We start from the raw sequence: 19921 nt of genomic DNA, 5'->3' as shown, positions 1-19921 counted from the left end.
CCTAAAACGGTAGAATCCATGCTCCGCACGAAACTCCATCCCATGTTTTTCTCTATGGCAAGTGGTGGGGGAGGGGAGGCAGAAAACGTTTCGAGAACTATCTGCTTGCTTAGGTAAATATGTAGAAAAATTGATATCGTGTCAATAGTGTAGCACACGTTAATTAAAATATGCAATATTACCAGGTCACTGCAAAATGGTATTAATTCAATTGTTAGGTTTGTTGAAGTAACCAAACATGTCCATGCCATACAAATAACACAAACACGTGATATATAATAAGTAAAGGCTTTGCAATATAAATACACACAAAACAAAATATATGCAATAAAAATAATCAGGAGTAGGTGGTGTGCACAAAATGTGTGTGGTTAACCCATTATGCAATTTATAACCCTTATTTTAAAATGGCCATGTTCTCATTTCCATATTTAAAAAAAAATCTAAACAGATCTGCGAATGCATTAAAATAGTTTTTTTAATCAACTAATTCGTATTTAGATTTAAATCAACTAATTGTGCCTACACTTTTCTGCTTTCACCATTGTGGCAGTAGGTGGCGTTGTTGTCTAATAATGGTTTCGTAACTATTCGTTTTTTTTTTGTGAAGCTGAAGTGATTTTTTGATCGACTTGTACGACCACCCATTTCATCAAAAGAGGTAATATTACATTTCACGGATACAAGTATCTAAAGCTGCTGTCGTATCCAACAAATTGGCAATAAACAAAGTATGTCGTCTGTAAAAATAAGTAGGCCTATGTCGTGATAGGCCTACAAAGCGTATAGGGATCACGAGCCAACTGCAAAGCTCATCCCTGTGTTGTATCACTTCACATATTGACCCAAAAATCCTGTCAGTATGTACTTAAAAAGAGAGTGTTTTTGTGGAAATACAAGAAATGCTGCTTTCTTACATAATTAAAAATAGTATACTGTATATTATACACTGTTTACCAGTAACAGCCTACTATAGTGTTTACCATTATAAACTTTTGTAAAATATCCGTTTTTCATTCTTACTATAGTAAATACTACAATATCACATTTTTTATGCAGTCAGGGCAGACATACATCAGTAATTATGTAATGTTAATTTATGTAATGGTTTACTTTAACAGTAGTAGTAATACCAGGCATGTAGCATTATGAAACAGTTTTACATAGCTCTATATTTTATATTTATATAAATTATAGCTTTTTAAAGATTCCATAATGTCTAGACAAAAACAGTATTTAGACAAATAAACAGTAAAGTGAATTTTAAAAGCTGGGCGGACACATATTTGTATAATATGTTAGATACATATAGTCCACATGTTCACAATCTCCAATTCTCCCATTATTTCTCCATCATTTCCCAGAAACATCACTGGTTGGTGTCAGGTCAACAACAGACAAACAACCACACTAACAGTAGCCTTAACAGGAACTTAGTTTTACCTGTAATCCAATCATTTCCTTCTAATCACCTAATTGACAGTAGTTCAAAGTAGTTCCAAGCTCATTTTCGAATGGGCATTCATTTGGATAATCTGAAGCCAATACACCCCACCTGTTCACATACGACTTCTATAATAATCTTATTTGGTTGGAACCGGATTTCATGTTAAAAGTATTGTTTTTATATTTGTAAAATGTAGATAAATGTTACAGAATGTTTGTGGTTAATCCCTTAAGTTGCATATCTGGAGTGGGTTTACTGTTGTCAATCTTCATTACTGTTTAGTGGTCAGATCTTCAACTATGATGACCCATTCTGTATGTAAAAGAGAATTCAGTCTTGACATTAACATATTATCATATAAAAATTGACTTTTAAAAACTTTTATTAAGTTACAACACAAAAGTAAAGCATTGAATATACTTTTGCTTCGGCCCCAAAGAAATTGACTCAAACAGGACAAAAAAGCACACCCAGAGGTCGAGTTGTATCATTGCAGCCATCACCATTTTGCGTACAATAATCTGTGTAATCTCTTGTAATTACAAAGATTTGCTCGGGGTAATAAAAATAATCCTCCTCGATTAGACCCCCCGCCTCTAACACTCTTGTACCCCAGGTCGCTTCTAAATGCGAGGTTAAATATGCAGAGCATTTAAGTGAAACAACGCTAACTTACTGGTAATTCTGTGAGAAGTCCCTGTAAAAGAAGTCGTGGTGTAAATCAACAAACACACAATTCAACCAACACATTCACCAGTTTACTCGATTCTCGCATGTCGGAGACTGACGTCACATCTGCTACCGAATTAACACCAAGGACTAATCTTTGATATCTTGAAAAGGCCAGCAGTTCGAGAGAAGACAAAGAAACACGATGGGATCCAACGTCTGAATCTACATATGTTCAACCATTAGGCGATTCGAAGATTGATCAATACAGCAATGGAGGACAAGAACGCAAGCCGTAGTGTTCGAGAACAGTTAGGACTTCAGTTCACTATTGACTACTTGTTGTACAATAAGGGACGTGACACTGACAAAGTAGAACCAGAGGATCGTTCCCCTCCATCTTTTCAAGCCACGAGCGATGAAAAGAGGGAAGGAACTCTCTCAGAACAAGATCATGGAAAATCAAGTGAAGAAAGAACAGAAGAGAAACCAACCCAGTCCTACATTGCCCTTATTTCCATGGCCATCCTGGATTCGGAAGAGAAAAAGCTCTTGCTATGTGATATTTACCAGTGGATCATGGATCACTATCCTTACTTCAAAAGCAAGGTATTGTACATTCATAAAAGCATCTACAACTTAGGGATAGCATATACTTGCAGTTGTAGTATGGATAAGCAATTGTATTGGTATTTAGTACAAATCTCTCAAAGATGAGTCATAAGATGTGTTTGAATATTGCGAATCGCATCTCTTCAATACATTTTGGTAGTCTGCAAGGAGTACAAACGTATGACTACTTGTTTACCAGTTGTAGACATTACCACATAATAGCTTTAACACGAATACGAAATATGCACACCAGCTGTCACTGGGGTGGTACGTTTTCAAATTGTTCCTATTAAAGGTACATATATTTGTACCAAATGTATTCATATCTGTACCTAATGGTACATGTTGGGAATTTTTTTTAATGATACTATTAAGCTATTGATTTTAAATATTATGCAAATTTTTCGACATATTTTTAAAGAAATTACATGTATATTGATTATTTACTTTACAGACCTTACAGATTCATATTTTAGACTACAAAAAAGGCTTAAGTAGATGTTATTAGATTAAGGTTCATTCGAGTAACATGCACTCCTTTTTAAACAGGAAAAGAACTGGAGAAATAGCGTCAGACACAACCTCTCTTTGAACGAGTGCTTCATCAAGGTGGGTCGCAGTGACAACGGTAAAGGCCATTTCTGGGCCATTCACCCGGGCAACTATCAAGATTTCTCTAAAGGTGACTACCACCGACGGCGAGCCCGGAAGAGGATTCGCAGAGTAATGGGACGGCTTCCCTTCTCAGCACCTGCACATTACCTGAAACAGACACCCTGCTGGTGCTATCCAACACCATCCCATCCATTAATGTGCTTCTCACCCAGAGTTTACGGAAGTTGGGGTGCAGAATTTATCACGCAACATCCCTTCATATACTCGTATGATTGATTGTAATCCGGTTTCACTCCGGATTAAAATTTTGGCACCTAAACATTTGGAAATTGAATTGTACATATTTTGTAAGCCATCTTGTGCATGGGCATATTTATTTGTACAATTATAATAAAATAAATAGTTAACCAGAAGTAGCGTTGTATTTTATTTGTATATACAGAATACATTTTTAAACCACTAACACCCTTTATTTTCTCACCAAATATGTGTATTCGAGCCTAAAAAGGACTTTGTTAAAACATATGCATATAGTGTAAAAAAGTGAACACATTCTTCACATCTGTGGCCACTTGAGATTATAATAAGACAGAAGAGCTCAGAAGCCAAATCTTTAGTCTTAAGAGATTTCGGCAGGCCGCCCAAAGCCGACTCTCGGATAAGTACCCAGATAATCCCATACATCTCATGCGGTTTCGAAAAATAGGAAGCTTATCACACAGTGTAATCTGGTAAGCGTTCTTCGGGTGAAGTTGGTACACTGTTGGTGTTGAACAGGGAGGGTGGGGTGATGTAGTGAAGTGTGGTAAGACGAAGCCTCAAAACTGTAATAACGCAAACAGAACAAGAGGGTCATGATCTAATTCGGGACGTCTGGATGGAATAACGAAATAAATACTGTTTTGGTTCATTTCCTTTCTGATGGTCTCCATGTTATGATTCCTAGCTTTAAGCAAGCAATAGTCTTACTTCACTTTCAGAAAGATGAAAACTGTCAATTATATGGCCCTGATCCATCTTATGACGTGAAACATAATTCTGCATTAAAATGTAATATACTGATCCTATACACATAATGAAGTCTACATATGACTGATATTGTGATTTATAGCAAAACAATCACATGATGTTTGTGTCATATTTGCTATAAAAACATGGTGTATTTACTGTAATAAAAATATGCAGCATTTTTGTCAAATCAACACATATTTTTATGTTACTTTACCTTAAAAATTAAGTTAAACAATTTCAACTCGATTTTATAAGTTATGTGAACTTTTTAAGCCAACACTTAAAATAGAGGTTGAATTGACTTGCAAAACCAAGTTTTAACTTCATGCTGTATTTTTTACAGTGTTGAAATAGAGAAAGTAAATAAAAACTCACTCAAATATTTTGCTTGTGTACAAACAGAATGAATAACTTAACAAAATGAAAAAAGAAACAATCAAAAACAAATTATTTGTATTACTTGTGCGCTGTAAAAAACTTTAAAAAGTAAGTTACCTTGTAGCCATACAATTTCAAGTTAATTCAACTTAAAAATATAAGTTGACAATAATTTGTACACTTTTTTAAGTTAAAACTAATATATTAAGTTAAGTTAAATTAACTCAATTTAAAGGCAACCAGGTAACTTACATTTTTAAGTTGAACCAACAAATCTGTGTATACTTTTGGGTTTATTTTTGTTGATTAATAAAAACATTATTTATAATGTAATATTTATATATTTTTTAATTATTATATTTTAACTAATCTCATAGACAGACATTTCTAACATAGCCATAAATATCCATAATTATAAAAAAGAAGATTTGGGAGCTCAAAGTAATTATCGCTGTTACAAAGCCATCTTAATTAATTAAATGTCATTTTCTTAACCAAATCTTTCTTTTATTTACAATATAATTTGTTTAATTCCCACGAATGGCCCTCGTAGTTAAATCCTATTGTCTTTGACAGCTTTAAGGACTTTAATTCTCTTGCATATGCATGCCTTATGCTTGTAAGACACAAGCTGTTAAACACGCTGCTGTCTGCACTCTCTTACACACACACGCACGCACGCACGCACACTGGCATATGTGGTTTACTGGGACATAGACGCAATGCATTTTATACTATACAACTGTATATTTTCTTCACCTAACCTACCCCAGTCCCTAACCCCAATGTCACAAAAACCCGCACACTATTCATGTCCCTGGGTGGAGAGCAGGTGGATTTCGTTGGGGTTGACTATGTATTGTGTTTTGTTGGAATTTAAACACATATTAGCAAACTTTATCATTTACATACACATACATACAGTACATGTATAGATTTTCACTGCTATTGTGATGCAGCTTCATGGTCATGGTAATAAAACTTCATCTTGAATGAGGACACACCTGTATGTGTGACTGACTCATGTTAATTGTGTCATTCTAATCAAAACCCCTCAGCCTTATTAAACTCTGGAGCAGTGCTTGGTGTGTTGATCGCCTTAAAGGGACATTCCACTTTTTTTGAAAATAGGCTCATTTCCAGCTCCCCTAGAGTTAAACATTTAATTTTTACCGTTTTGTAATTCATTCAGCTGATCTTCGGGTCTGGCTGTACCACTTTTAGCATAGCTTAGCATAAATCATGGAATCTGATTAGACCATTAGCATCGCCTAAAAAATAACCAAAGATTTTTGATATTTTTTCTAATTAAAACTTGACTCTTCTGTAGTTACATCGTGTACTAAGGCCGACAGAAAATTAAAAGTTGTGATTTTCTAGGCAGATATTGCTAGGAACTATACTCTCTTTGCTGCCGTAACATGCAGGAGGCGCAATGATATTACGCAGTGCCTGAAAATATAGTCCCCTGCTATTGAAAGTTACCAAGGGGACTATTTTTTAATATCAAATTATTACGCCAGAATGAGAGTATAATCCTAGCCATATCTGCCTAGAAAATCACAACTTTTAATTTTCTGTCGGTCTTAGTACACAATGTAACTACAGAAGAGTCAAGTTTTAAATAGGAAAAATATCGAAACTCTTTTATTTTTTAGCGCAATGCTAATGGTCTAATTAGATTCAATGGATTATGCTAAGCTATGCTAAGAGATCGGCTCAATGGATTCCAAAACGGTAAAAATCAAATGTTTAACTCTAGGGGACCTGGAAAATGAGCATATTTTCAAAAAAGGGGAGTGTCCCTCTAATTAAATACATAGGACGGGTCAGAGATTAACGGTGGAGATGTGAGTCTGATTAACGGACAGTGGGATACAAAAGGAGATGAGTCGGGGTGCAGGCTGATCAAAACATAGTTCTGCCTTCATGGTGCCAAAGCGTTCTGCTACCTGGTGATTAACTATGTGGTAGGTCATAGTTAAGACAGACTTACCCCAGATCATCAGACACTTCCGGCGTCTTAGACTATCAGATTTGGAAGCTCATGTGTAACTATCAAAATTCAGGTTTATTTGAAATCATGGTTCTCTATTGCATTTACTCTTTAGTTATTAGTACTTATTAGGGCATCAAGATATATTAAAATTACCAAAATATCACAAATATGTTCATAGGGGAGAGAAGGCACACCCAAAAATGTTGTTCTGTGGCCAAGACCATTGTTAGAAAAGTAAAAATTGATGCTGAATGTATGTTGTATGCTATATTGTAATTTGTATGGTTTTATATACTCTACAATATTTTACATACCATTTCAGCATCCTACAATCTGACCACAAGGTGGCAAAATTGGAGTTGATTTGAGATTTTGTAGTGTTGATTCGATATTCTTACTCGCTTACCCATGCTTCCTGAAACTAACAAAAATGTATGTGTGAATGAATGAATGATACAGGCAAAGACTGTGGGATTGAAGTAGTATGTCTTAAACAGAAACAAATACATTTAACCTGATTCAACTTCATACTGACTGTAAGTGTCCAGCAGGGGGACCCTAAATCCATAAAACCTCTGGTCAATGAGACAAAGAGGGACTAAGCAAGCTCACAGGCCAGAACTCTATATTTCCATCTTTATCTTTCGCCATTGGTTTCCATGGCAACTACTCTTGGACCTGCCTGAAAGTGGTCCCTGTTGACCCTTCAGGGTAACCTTTGGCCTAAGGGGTCATGGCCAGGGTCAAGAGGTCAAAACTGGCCAGAGGGCATTGGAAGCACTTCTGTGATTGGCTCTTTAACCAACCCACATATTCTTATTTCGTGAAGGCTTCTTGCTTGAGTTTTGGAGATGTGTTGCATATCCTTTCTGTTTCTTACACACACATCAGCTTGTTTTTAATTTCAATTGAGCTTGTTGCGGGTACATTTGATTACTTGTTAGGTGTATGAAAGCATCGGATGCTACAGAAAATGTGGCATCGATCCCTCAGTTGAATGCGTGGGTGCGTGTTTATTTGAAACTTCTTATTGTGAGCCGAGACCACAACTGCCTGCAATGGCGCGTCTCCATCACATTACCAACCGGTCTATTCATTCAGTCTCACACTTCGCTCTTTATCAGCGGCGAGAAACGACAATGAAGTGCTCTTAAAAAACAGTAATGCGTTTCGTCCTCGGCCTCTCATTGAAAGGACCTCGTTCCAAGTCGCTGTGCATAATGGTGACGACTAAATGGCCGGAACATAATGTAAAACCTGACAGTCACATGACCACTGCCGTCCACAGTCCCATAATTCATCCATCGGATGATGGGTCGTCAATATTGATTTATGAGCATAATGGTGGTGTACTGATAGAAGGGTAGGATGGGGGGATGATGAGTTAAGAGAAGATGGAGAGAGAGTGATAGATAGAGAGGATGATGAAGAGGGTGCAGAGGTGAAGGTGGTCATCTTGTGGATGTTGAACCGGAGAAAGAGAAAACCACGGTGCGGTTCGAACAAAGGATTGAGGGAGGTGAAACGATTACTTTTGTACAATTACTGTAATCATCTTTAACTAGTGAGATACATTTCTGTTACAGGTTTATTAGGGTAGCACCAATACAAAAATTTTGTGCCGATACTGATTGGTAACATAGAATGACATCTACCGATTATGGCTGTGCATCAGCAAGAATCTAGCGATACGATACGTGTCACGGTGCATGGGTTGTGATACGATGCATTGTGTTACTGTATAGGTAAGACGGTATATTGGGATATTTCTTATTTTGGAAATAGAATAGGATATAATTTTAGGAAAGCTGTCATCAAATACATATCACCATATGCAAACCTTAGCAAGTACTTCCTGTCACTCTTGAAGTTTAGAGATAGGAAGAATGCTATCTGGTTGGGATGTAAACTCAAAACTAAACAACTACCATGAAAATTGTATGATTAAAAAAATCTATATTGCGTTTCGCAAACTAAATATAGTTTTAGATATTTTCTTACACCTCTGCCACCGATACCGATAGTTGTGCTTTTTGATTCTTGTCTCAAATTATGATGTCATAAAATCCTAGAAGTGTTCAATCGGCTAATGTCCAATAGTGGGGAAAATGCTTTAATCTGGTGATACAGATTCTTGATCGATATTTAGACGGTTTCAGCAGAAACAACATAAACAAGCGACTGTCGTGATCTGCACGTAACTCCGCTTAGAATAAATAACAACAAAGTTCTTTTAACTACGTTTATTTATATAACAAGCAAAAAACAACAACACATAGATTACCTAGGAAACCAAAACATTTGTTATTTTCAACGAGGCATTTGTTCAAGAGATCAGTTTAGCAACTAGTCAGACCATTAAAATAACGAAACGTAAAGTAAAGTTCGGATCCAGACGTGTATCTTGTCAGCGCACGTGTGTCCGATGAAACCGTCTATATGTGCATCCCTTATATCTGTTAAAGGAACACACCAACTTTTTGTGACTTTAGCTTATTCACTGTATCCTCCAGAGTTAGATAAGTACATACATACCTTTTACATTTCCGTGTGTGCCGTAACTCTGTCTGACGCACCCACCGCTGCCCTGGCTTGGCACGGGGACTGGAGGTAGATGGCTCCGGCTAGCATACTGCTCTCAATAAGTGACAAAATAATGCCACCATTTTCCTATTTATATGTTGTGATTTGTATAGTCATTGCATGTACAAATAACAAGGTCATATTGGACACAGCCATTTTTTAACTGTTTACATACTGGGAACTATTATTCGAAAGGTGAAGCACTGCTGCAAAGCACAACATATAAATAGGAAAATGTTGGCATTATTTTGTCACTTATTGGGAGACTCGAAAAAGTGAGTCTTTACTCCCCCTCATGTTCTTTCAATACCTTATGATTTTCTTTCTTTGAAACACAAAAGATTTTAGACAGAATATAGCAACAAGCGAACCGCAGTCCCCATTCACTTTCATTTTATGGAAAATCCATACAGGTTTAAAACAACTGAGGAGTAAGTGAGTAAATGATGAGAAAATTTTCATTTTGACGTGAACGGTCCCTTTAAGTATCCCTTTATGTTTTTCGCCTGTACTGCTTAAGCTTCTGTAAAAAATAATTGTTATGTTATAATAAATATGTAAACATGCCTGTTAAAACCCAGCTAAAGTCATTTTTTGTTATTTAACATGTTTTTTTTACATAAAATCATCCTACATAATGTCAAGAACATTTAGTGAAAATATAACCTTGCTGACTGAGTAAGGCCATGCCAAAAATTAAAATTAATGAGTGAAATCAAACTTTGATGCTCCTTATCTTAAAATTACATAATGAGACTTGGATTTCACAGAGAGGGATTTCACATGCAGTATGTTTATTATTGTTTATTATGTTTATTATATATATATATAGGAAAATCAATAGTCTTCTGGTACTGCACATTATTTTATATTAAAATATACATAAATGTTAACTCATATAACTAAATATTTTACAGTAATTTAAACTATACCACAATATATACATATACATTTTAATTTTTTTATAATATGTGATTAATATATAAAATTAATATTTCAAGCAAAATAATAATAAAATAACTTATTTTATTTGCTATTGATTTTAATTATTAATATTTAATATAAATAATATTAATCGTTGTTTTCTAAATTTTTACAGCACAGGCTGCTCTATTCAAAAACATTAAAAAAGATGCCTCGCACAGACTAACAAGATCCGGTCAGCTCACTATTACATAAGACTTCTGAGGGACTCTAAAAGGTATTTTAATATGAGCTGTAACCTTTGACTCTACCGACACTGACCCTAAGTGCCTGACCCCACTTACAGACACCAGTGACACGCTGCCATCCGTTTTACTTCCTACTTCCTCTGCATCTAATTGAAACAGCAGTGTTTACTGCTCCTCTTAAAATATGAATTGCTTTTATTAGGTGCTTGTCTGTTATCCTGGTTTCTATTGGTCCATTTTTATATATGCATTTCTCTCAGAATATATTGTGAAAACAATGTCCTATAAAGAGAATTCATTGCTTTAACATACAATATAAATACTGCACATTTGCTGTAAATGCTGTTGCTGTTTGTTTACTCGGAGTCTGAGATAAAGGTTTAGTGCATCATGTCCCAACGTTTTTATCGCCTTCATCCTTTACATTAAAGTCATCAAGCAAATGAAAATATCTTAACATTAAAGATATGGTAAAAATACAGTAAAACTGATTTCTTTCATTTTCATTTAACACATTGCCCTGTTTATTTAAATTATTATGAAGGTAAACATATTTGGCATGATGTCAAAATGCTTTTCTTAGATCAATAATTAAATGTAAAAATTATACGCATGATACGAAATAAAAAATAATGTTCCTGTAGCTCAGTTGGTAAGATGTGTAACCGTAAAATATAGTAACCACAAAATTGTGGTAAGGAAATTGCCGTTTGGTTTTGAGTGACAAGAGAAAATACGTTGATGAAACCATAACAATTGAAAGAGGTTAAGAGATGTCAAGACTCTTGTAGGGAACACAAGAGCTCTCCAAAATTGAGACTAACACCCTATAAGACCTCTTGGCTCATTAGTTGCAGTGTCATTCACTAAAGAGGCTCTTGCAATCACACACACATTTAGTACAAGACCAACATGTTGTGGCAAATACAAGTCCCTCACTTGAGAAGCTATGACACTTCCATCTCCGTTTCTCTCTCTCTCAGGAAAGCTGTGACCTCAACAGCCGATGTCTGCTCTTTCACTTGATCAAGCAATACCACACGGTGTACTGTTGAAGGTATGGTTCTCATACACTATTATCAAAGGTGTGAGAAGCTCATTGGACTCTCATAGGAAGGGCTGACACTACAGAAATGGATTTCTCACACATTAGGTAAGTCATGGGCATACGGACGTGGAGGTGCGAGCTTATGTACCGCCGCAAGAAAAAAAGATGAAGGAAATCACAAGAAACATTAACATGGAGAAAACCCAACTTTAAGTGTCAATGTAAATGGATGGAAATGTTTACAGTGTAGCTTCTACATTAGATATGCCAATGCTATCTCACGAGAATTCATATATTTTATTAGTTGGCTAATTCGTATTAATTAATACAACCACATTTTTAAGTTTTTGTATGATTTGCCTTAACCCCTGTGATGTTGGCATTAGGGGCGGGGTTATGGGTTTGGGTTTTTTTCATGAGAACTGTACGTTTTTGCACAATTAAAGCAACACTATGTAGTTTTTTTACCTTTAAATAATGTCTCTAAAATAATTTCAGTGATAGAACAACTTTAAACTGGACAAATTGTACTGTTGCTGCAACCTGAGCAGCCTCCTAGCTGCTACAAGCACACTCTGAAAGTGGCGGTGGAGGGTAGAGCACACAGTCCCGCCCCTCCCCCTGCCTGCAGAAGAGTGTCTGACACCAGGCACTGTTGCACTTTTCAACCACATGGGGGAGCTGTAAGTCATTTTTACATGGAAACTACATAGTGTTGCTTTTACTTTGCATGAATTTGTACAAACTAGCCAACTCGTAAAATATGTAAGAATTTTCATGAGATCAGGCTGAATGTGCCACTATGCATTTGAAAAGGTTATCATTGTAAATGAGAATTGGTTCTCAATTGACTTACCTGGTTAAACTAAGATTGTTATAATTATTAAAAGCCAAAGATTGGTTAATGCCTTTTTAGGCACACATTGCAACAATAATAGAAAAGATTTAAAGATCATCAAAACAATACGGTATCAAATCTCAGCGGAAATTACGTGAGCTTTACAAATCCATGGAGCCAATTATCTTGAGGGCCAGCATCTACAACCTTCTAGATCAGCTACCAAATCCCAAGACATTCTGAGATCCTTTAGTTTCATCTTTTGGCAGGTACTTGAGCACATTCTGTTGTGTACACTTTTAAAAATGTAGGTACTTAAAGGACAAGTTCGGTATCTTACACTTAAAGCCCTGTTTTCAGATTGTTTATGATGAAATAGAACGGTTTTGACTGAAATTTGGACAGATGATGCTTGCCCGAGAATTTTGGGGTGTTTGTTCTATCACCTCCCACCTCTACAATGGCTCTATAGGTGCACTGAAACAATCCTTCCTAAAATGCATTAAACTTTTGTTTACAAAGACGTGAAACTCAGCGAGTGGTCAGGGTTGTTCACTGATATGCTCACACAAAAATCGCTGCAAAAGATGCTTTCCAACAGGTTTTATCGTAGTTTTTGTCCAACTCCATTGACTTGTATTAGATGTGGTGTGAGGTACGGTATTACTCCACCGCCGGGAACTTTGTTTGTATTCTTGCAATTGGCAATGGCGGATTATCGCCACCAACTGGGCTGGAGTGCCTATTATTCAAGCTCTCAACGGATGAATGTACGGGTGTGAGGCGTTTGGAAAAATAGGTCCACAAGTTTACAACAAATGCTAAAACACCTGTTGGAAAGCATCTTTGTGTTAGCATATCAGTGAACACCCCTGACCACTCGGTGAGTATCACGTCTTTGTAAACAAAAGTTTAATGCATTTTAGGAAGAATTGTTCCAGTGCACCTGTACGGCCGTTGTGGAGGTGGGGGCTGATACAACAGGAACCGAAAACTCGGGCCAGCATTATATCTCCAAATTTCAGTCAAAACCGTTCTATTTCATCATAAACAATCTGAAAACAGGGCTTTAAGTGTAAAATACCGAACTTGTCCTTTAAAAAGTTCACGGTGATGAAAAACCATTTTTGGTTCCTCAAAGAACCATTTAGTCATAGGTCCTCCAAGGTACCTTTCAAACCTTTTTTAGGTTCTTTATCTGACCGTATGGTTCTATGAATGACCTTTAACATCTTTCTGTTGTAGTGGAAAGAGTTTTTTTAAGACTATAAGAAAGGTATGAAGTAAATAGTTTTTTTAAAGGTCCAGTGTGGGTTTTTCAGCCACATTAGCGATGAGAATTGCAACCAACGACTCAGTCCACAGCTCAATCACCCACCCCCCGCCCGCCCCTTCGAAATGTGAAGCTACGGTAGCAGCCACAGGACAAACATGTCGTCGTCTGAAACACTGTATTGACAAAATGCGCTCTTGAAAACAGTTTGTCCATTTAGGGCTACTGTAGAAACATGACGACGACTTCCATGTAAGGGGACCCGTGGTGTATGTAAATAAAAATTACTCATTCAACATACAAGTAATTTTTTTGGGCCATTTTTGCCTTTATAGTATTTAGGAGACGACAGGAAAGTATAGGGTAAAGAGAGGGGTATGGGATTGGCAAAGGACCTCGAGCCAGGATTCGAACTTGGGTCACCAGAAGTGCGTCTGCACCATGTGTCGGAGCACCTTCCATTACACCATCGGCTCAGACAAAAAAATCACTCATTCTAAGGTAATTAAAACAATACAGTTTATTTTGTAAGCTCTTTATACATGACTGATAATATAGTTATGAATATTATATTGCATTTTTGTCAAGAAATCATTTTAAAAGTTACACAGTGCACCCTTGAGGTGAACCTTTTTGTTGACTGAAAGGTTCTTTGGGGAACCCAAAATGGTTCTTCTGTTGCATCACTGGGACATCTCAGATGTAAATTTTTTCTTACCTAAAACCAATAATTAGCAGTAAATACTAAACACTGAGAAGAGAAAATCTTGCAATGAAAAGGTGCTTTACAAACAAACATTTATATCTACATCTACAAGATTTTCAGCTCATGTTCTAATCAATGAGTCCTGCAGGCCAAAACATAAAGCGAGACAAATTAAAAGGCCTGCAAAATATTTATCAATCCATCTTCCCCTGGGCTCTGATGTAGAAAATGCGAAGATGAAAACAGCGGACGACAGTGATAAAGAGAGGAAAGAACAGATAGTGTCGTTGGGTAGTGTCGCATCTTTGCTTTCTCTCCCTCGAAAATGTTTTTATTAGCCCCGTCAGATTGCAATTTGCCTAACTGCAAATACACAGCAGGCTTAATTAAGAATTTTTAAGCATGGAGACTGTCAAGTCCGGAAACATTAAGGAGATGAAACCAGGTGTCGTAAAGATAGATGGAGACAAAAATGGAAGGATGAGGAATACATTGAGGAGAATGAAGGGAGGGGGAGGAGTGATTGTGGAGTACAACGACATGGTATTCTTCTGTTGCTCTGGGCGTCCAGTTGAGATGGGGAGGAAAACATGGGGACGAACGATTTTTTTATGCATTAACAGCCTGCCGTTGGAGGGCAATAACAAGGACGAGACCATCGCTAAAATGTTTGACATCCTGCGCGCAGATCAATGGAACTCCGGCTTCACGCATTAACGTGCCATACATATATCCGCCTACGATAGTGGCCCAGATAACAGACTGTACCCCATGCACTGGAAAGTGCTGCCGAACCGACTTCAGGGATGGATCAATTGGAACTCGCTGCTAATGCTGATATAAAGCAGAGGCTGTATGCACGTTGCCAACTGTTTTTTGTGACATTACTGATAACAGGAGAGGTCCCAGAACACACCCTTGTATAGTTAATGGTCCAGGCTTAAATATTAGAAAAAGATATGACTGCGATATTTACACGTAACATATTGAAGATTGTCAAGTTGCATTTACACTCTTAAAAATAGTAGTAGTGCTGCACAATGCCAGAAAAGAACCATTGGCTGTATGGCTCCATAAAAACATTTAACATACACAGAAGCGTTGTGTTTCACAAAAGATTATTTTAATGGAAAAAGGTTCAACATACTAAAAATGGTAATTTTAAGCACATGTTACTGAAAATCTCTTTGGGGAACCAAAAATGGTTCTTCTATGGCATTACTGTGAAGAACCTTTTGTAGCACCTTTATTTATAAGAGTGTATATAGCACCATACAGGAAAGCTGCCAAGAAAAACATTACAGCATTACAGGAAAACACAATGGACACTCGCATTGGAAAAACAACAGACATCGGCCTAAGTTTGCATAGCAATATTTTGCTAACAGTTTTAGAAGATGCATTCGGCCCAGTCAACCAACCAATGCCCCGCATAAGCCGTGTCAAAGCATGCAAGTGCAGGGAGAAAAACAAGATCACCTGCTTCCAGTAAGAGCATTCATCTTCCGAACAGAAGATTTCAAAAACCTGCATTTCACATTCAGCCCCCACCTCCCTCGCTCGCTCTCTTTCAATTCCCTCAACGGCATCCAATGAAAATCAATAACCTATTGATCAGTTCCCTCCATTTCCATTATGCCCCAACGACAAAAGAGGCTGCGATTGTTGCGGCAAAATTATACGCTTTCCATCCATTTTGCAAATGACCAACTTGTGAAATTCATAGCGCACTTGAATAGACTTGTCTGGTTAAAGTTAAGCACATGTCAAATCGCTCCTAGGAACGGAGGACATGTTAAGGAGCAAAGCTGATGAAGATGATTGTGTGTTTGCCGGTGATCGAAAGGTTTATTAAAAGTGGAAGAAACAGTGTTCGAACCAGTTTTCTTTAAGCTTTAATGTTGGCACCAACACCCCCCCACCCCATAAAGCAAGACAATGCTACAGGCAAAATGGGAAAATCAATATTTTGAGAAAGAAAGGGAATATTTTTAGCGTTTGATACAAAATGTGGATAAATTATGATTGTGGTAAACGTAGGGAATCCGAAGTGAAAATGGTTATATAAAGGATGAGAGAGAGAGAGAGAGAGAGAGAAAGAGAAAGAGAGAGAGAGAGAGAGAGAGAGGTTAACAGTAGGGGTCAGTAGGAGAACAGGACATTATGTAGATGTATTCCACAGCTGCACCAGGTAAGATTCAACATCTTTTTGTCCGACCATATAAGATGTTAGTAGGTTAGGGCAGTACATAAATGTTTGGAATTACATGATAGTGAGTAAGTGTTGTATCTGTAACTCGCTTGGTAGAGCATTGTGTTGTCGTGGGTTCAAACAGTGCCTTTGTAATGACAACAGAGTTACAGTAGTGTGCAAAACTGTTTAGCAAAGTTTTAATGACCATACAGGTTTATTTTATTTATCGCTCACTTTATTAGTCACAGTAGAATTGAAATGTAAAACAATTCATTTATTTTGGAATATTGTGTTTTTTTATTTTTTTTTTACAAATAACTTACACTCACCTAAAGGATTATTAGGAACACCTGTTCAATTTCTCATTAATGCAATTATCTAATCAACCAATCACAGTTGCATCAATGCATTTAGGGGTGTGGTCCTGGTCAAGACAATCTCCTGAACTCCAAACTGAATGACAGAATGGGAAAGAAAGGTGATTTAAGCAATTTTGAGCATGGCATGGTTGTTGGTGCCAGACAGTCCGGTCTGAGTATTTCACAATCTGCCAAGTTACTGGGATTTTCACGCACAACCATTTCTAGTGTTTACAAAGAATGGTGTGAAAAGGGAAAAACATCCAGTATGCGGCAGTCCTGTGGGAGAAAATGCCTTGTTGATGCTAGAGGTCAGAGGAGAATGGGCCGACTGATTTAAGCTGATAGAAGAGCAACTTTGACTGAAATAACCACTCGTTACAACCGAGGTATGCAGCAAAGCATTTGTGAACCACAACATGCACAACCTTGAGGCGGATGGGCTACAACAGTAGAAGACTTCACCGGGTACAAAAGAGGCTACAATTTGCACAAGCTCACCAAAATTGGACAGTTGAAGACTGGAAAAATGTGGCCTGGTCTGATGAGTCTCGATTTCTGTTGAGACTTCAGATGGTAGAATCATAATTTGTCGTAAACAGAATGAGAACATGGATCCATCATTAGTTGTTACCACTGTACAGGCTGGTGGTGGTGGTGTAATGGTGTGGGGGATGTTTTCTTGGCACACTTTAGGCCCCTTAGTGCCAATTGGGCATCGTTTAAATGCCAATTGGGCATCGTTTAAATGCCACGGCCTACCTGAGCATTTTTTCTGATCATGTCCATCCCTTTATGATCACCATGGCTCCTCTGATGGCTACTTCCAGCAGGATAATGCACCATGTCACAAAGCTTGAATCATTTCAAATTGGTTTCTTGAACATGACAATGAGTTCACTGTACTAAAATGGCACCCACAGTCACCAGATCTCAATCCAATAGAGCATCTTTGGGATGTGGTGGAACGGGAGCTTCGTGCCCTCCATCAAATCTCCATCAACTGCAAGATGCTATCCTATCAATATGGGCCAGCATTTCTAAAGAATGCTTTCAGCACCTTGTTGAATCAATTTCACGTAGAATTAAGGCACTTCTGAAGGCGAAAAGGGGTCAAACACAGTATTAGTATGGTGTTCCTAATAATCCTTTAGGTGAGTGTATATGTGAGCTTCATTATTTAAAAAAAATTAATGTGCCCTCATAATCTTTAATCAAAAAGACTAATCTCCTTCTCTCCTTGAAATAATCTTTCTTTACTTCAGGCCTTGTCCTGGGAAAAGATTGCAGTGTGTAGCAAATTAAATAGCAACATGACACAACTTCCAAGAATCCAATAAATTCCCGATGGACGAATTCAAGTCCATCTTTACCTTTTTTCTCATTTCAGGAGCCATTTCACTCGCATATAGGTAACGGCGGGGAAAATAATATAATCACTACTTCCATTTCATTGTGACTTTAAGATACAAAACAGAAGATACAGGGAATATGTACATATAATGAAAAATAAAACACAGTTTTACAAACAAAATGGCTACTTTAGGCAACAGTCAATATTTAGTGTGGCCCAAATGGCACTTAACACATTTTGAACTCTTTTGAGGAGACTGAAGCCCTGAAGTCATTAGATTAGAAAGTAGGATTTTGTTTCATTTAGGTTTAAAGGCATAGTTCACCCTAAAATGAAAATTCTGTCATCATCAGTGTTGGGGAAAGTTACTTTTAAAAGTAATGCATTACAATATTAAAGGTGCAGTGTGTTAATTTTAGCAGCATCTAGCGGTGAGGTTGCGAGTTTTGTATATTATTTTGCATTTCTGTCAAGAGATCCTTCTAAAAATTACACACTGCACCTTTTAGTTACTCCCCAAAAAAGTAACTAATTGCGTTACTTAGTTACTTTTCATGGAAAGTAATGCTTACGTTACTTTTGCGTTACTTTTTCTTACTTTGCAGGTGTTTTTATGACTGAGAAGTTCTGCATTCAGAAATTGCATTAAGCTCTGGTCTGCCATCTCCATTTCTGATTGAAACTGTTCGTGCATAGAGTGTGTAATTCTACGGTAATACGTTTAGTTTAATGCAGTACATTGTTTTTTAAACATCTAATTAATTAAACTAAAAAGTAACCAAACCGATCATGAGCCCCATTTACTTCCATAGTAGGAGAAAATAATATGAGAGTGAGAAAATTATGACAGGATTTTCATTTTTGGCTGAACTACCCCCATAAAGAGCACTTATTTCATTGCTAAAACAACGTTATTTTGTGTATTTGGTTTAATCAGGGCTTTGAACCAGATTTTTTCCCAATTGGTTCGTTCCGAACAGAAACAGTATTTTAACGTTTCCGGTTTTTGGTTCAACTCTAAAATTGACGTTCCTGAACCGGTTAGAACCGGTTAATAACGTTCCATAAGTAGGCTTATCATTAGGATATTAAACTTAAATTATTAGTCTACATAATTTTCATATCTTGTCACCGAACATTAAAGCAACACTAAAGAGTTTTTGCTCTTTGCTCCCCCTACAGGTTGGAAGCGGAATTCTATTACCACTGTCGTAAATAATTTAGCCTACTGCAGCAAAGCTGGCTCTGATTGGATTGTAGGTCTGCTGTAAAGCAAGTTTTTTGTAGTTTTCACTTGAACTACAGGACCGCGACCCGACGGTTGGAAACTTCTTTAGTGCGGTTTTGGCCGATTGAGGGCTGCAGAGCGAATGTGAAAGTGCCGTTCACCCTGTTTCGAGTGGATGAACGACTGAAACTTTTTTGGAAACGTTATTTTAAGGTAAAAAAACGTTTTGGTGTTGCTTTAAAAAAGGCTACATTATGTATGCCGCATAACTGTAATTCTGACATGCCTACATTTGTTGAGTGCACTTAAACACGTGCGCGCACACATAGATGAAGGACGAATTCCAAACGGCTTATCGGGAAGAAGATGCAGCATAAACAGTTGCTCCACATAAAAGCCGGAAATGTGACCCTCCTTACCATGTTTAAAAGATTC

At 37.2% G+C, this 19921-nt stretch overlaps 1 protein-coding gene across 1 annotated transcript; it reads left to right on the top strand.

Moving 5' to 3' along the window:
• The first annotated feature begins 560 nt into the window (after positions 1 to 560).
• foxq2 (forkhead box Q2) lies at positions 561 to 3746 on the top strand. The gene is made up of 3 exons (XM_055217210.2): positions 561 to 661; positions 2290 to 2725; positions 3278 to 3746. The coding sequence occupies exons 2-3, from the start codon at positions 2390 to 2392 to the stop codon at positions 3617 to 3619; spliced, it is 678 nt and encodes a 225-aa protein (XP_055073185.2). The 5' UTR covers positions 561 to 661; positions 2290 to 2389; the 3' UTR covers positions 3620 to 3746.
• Positions 3747 to 19921: the final 16175 nt, after the last annotated feature.

This window comes from Misgurnus anguillicaudatus, chromosome 23 (genome assembly GCF_027580225.2).
Source record: "Misgurnus anguillicaudatus chromosome 23, ASM2758022v2, whole genome shotgun sequence".
NCBI classification, from domain to species: domain Eukaryota; kingdom Metazoa; phylum Chordata; class Actinopteri; order Cypriniformes; family Cobitidae; genus Misgurnus; species Misgurnus anguillicaudatus.
This window is presented reverse-complemented; position numbering and strand designations above follow the sequence as displayed.

Coding starts and splice junctions, on each gene's coding strand:
- foxq2 (XM_055217210.2), top strand. CDS start 2,390: ATGGAGGACAAGAACGCAAGCCGTAGTGTTCGAGAACAGTTAGGACTT. Junction 2,726..3,277: donor ATCCTTACTTCAAAAGCAAG/GTATTGTACATT, acceptor CTTTTTAAACAG/GAAAAGAACTGGAGAAATAG.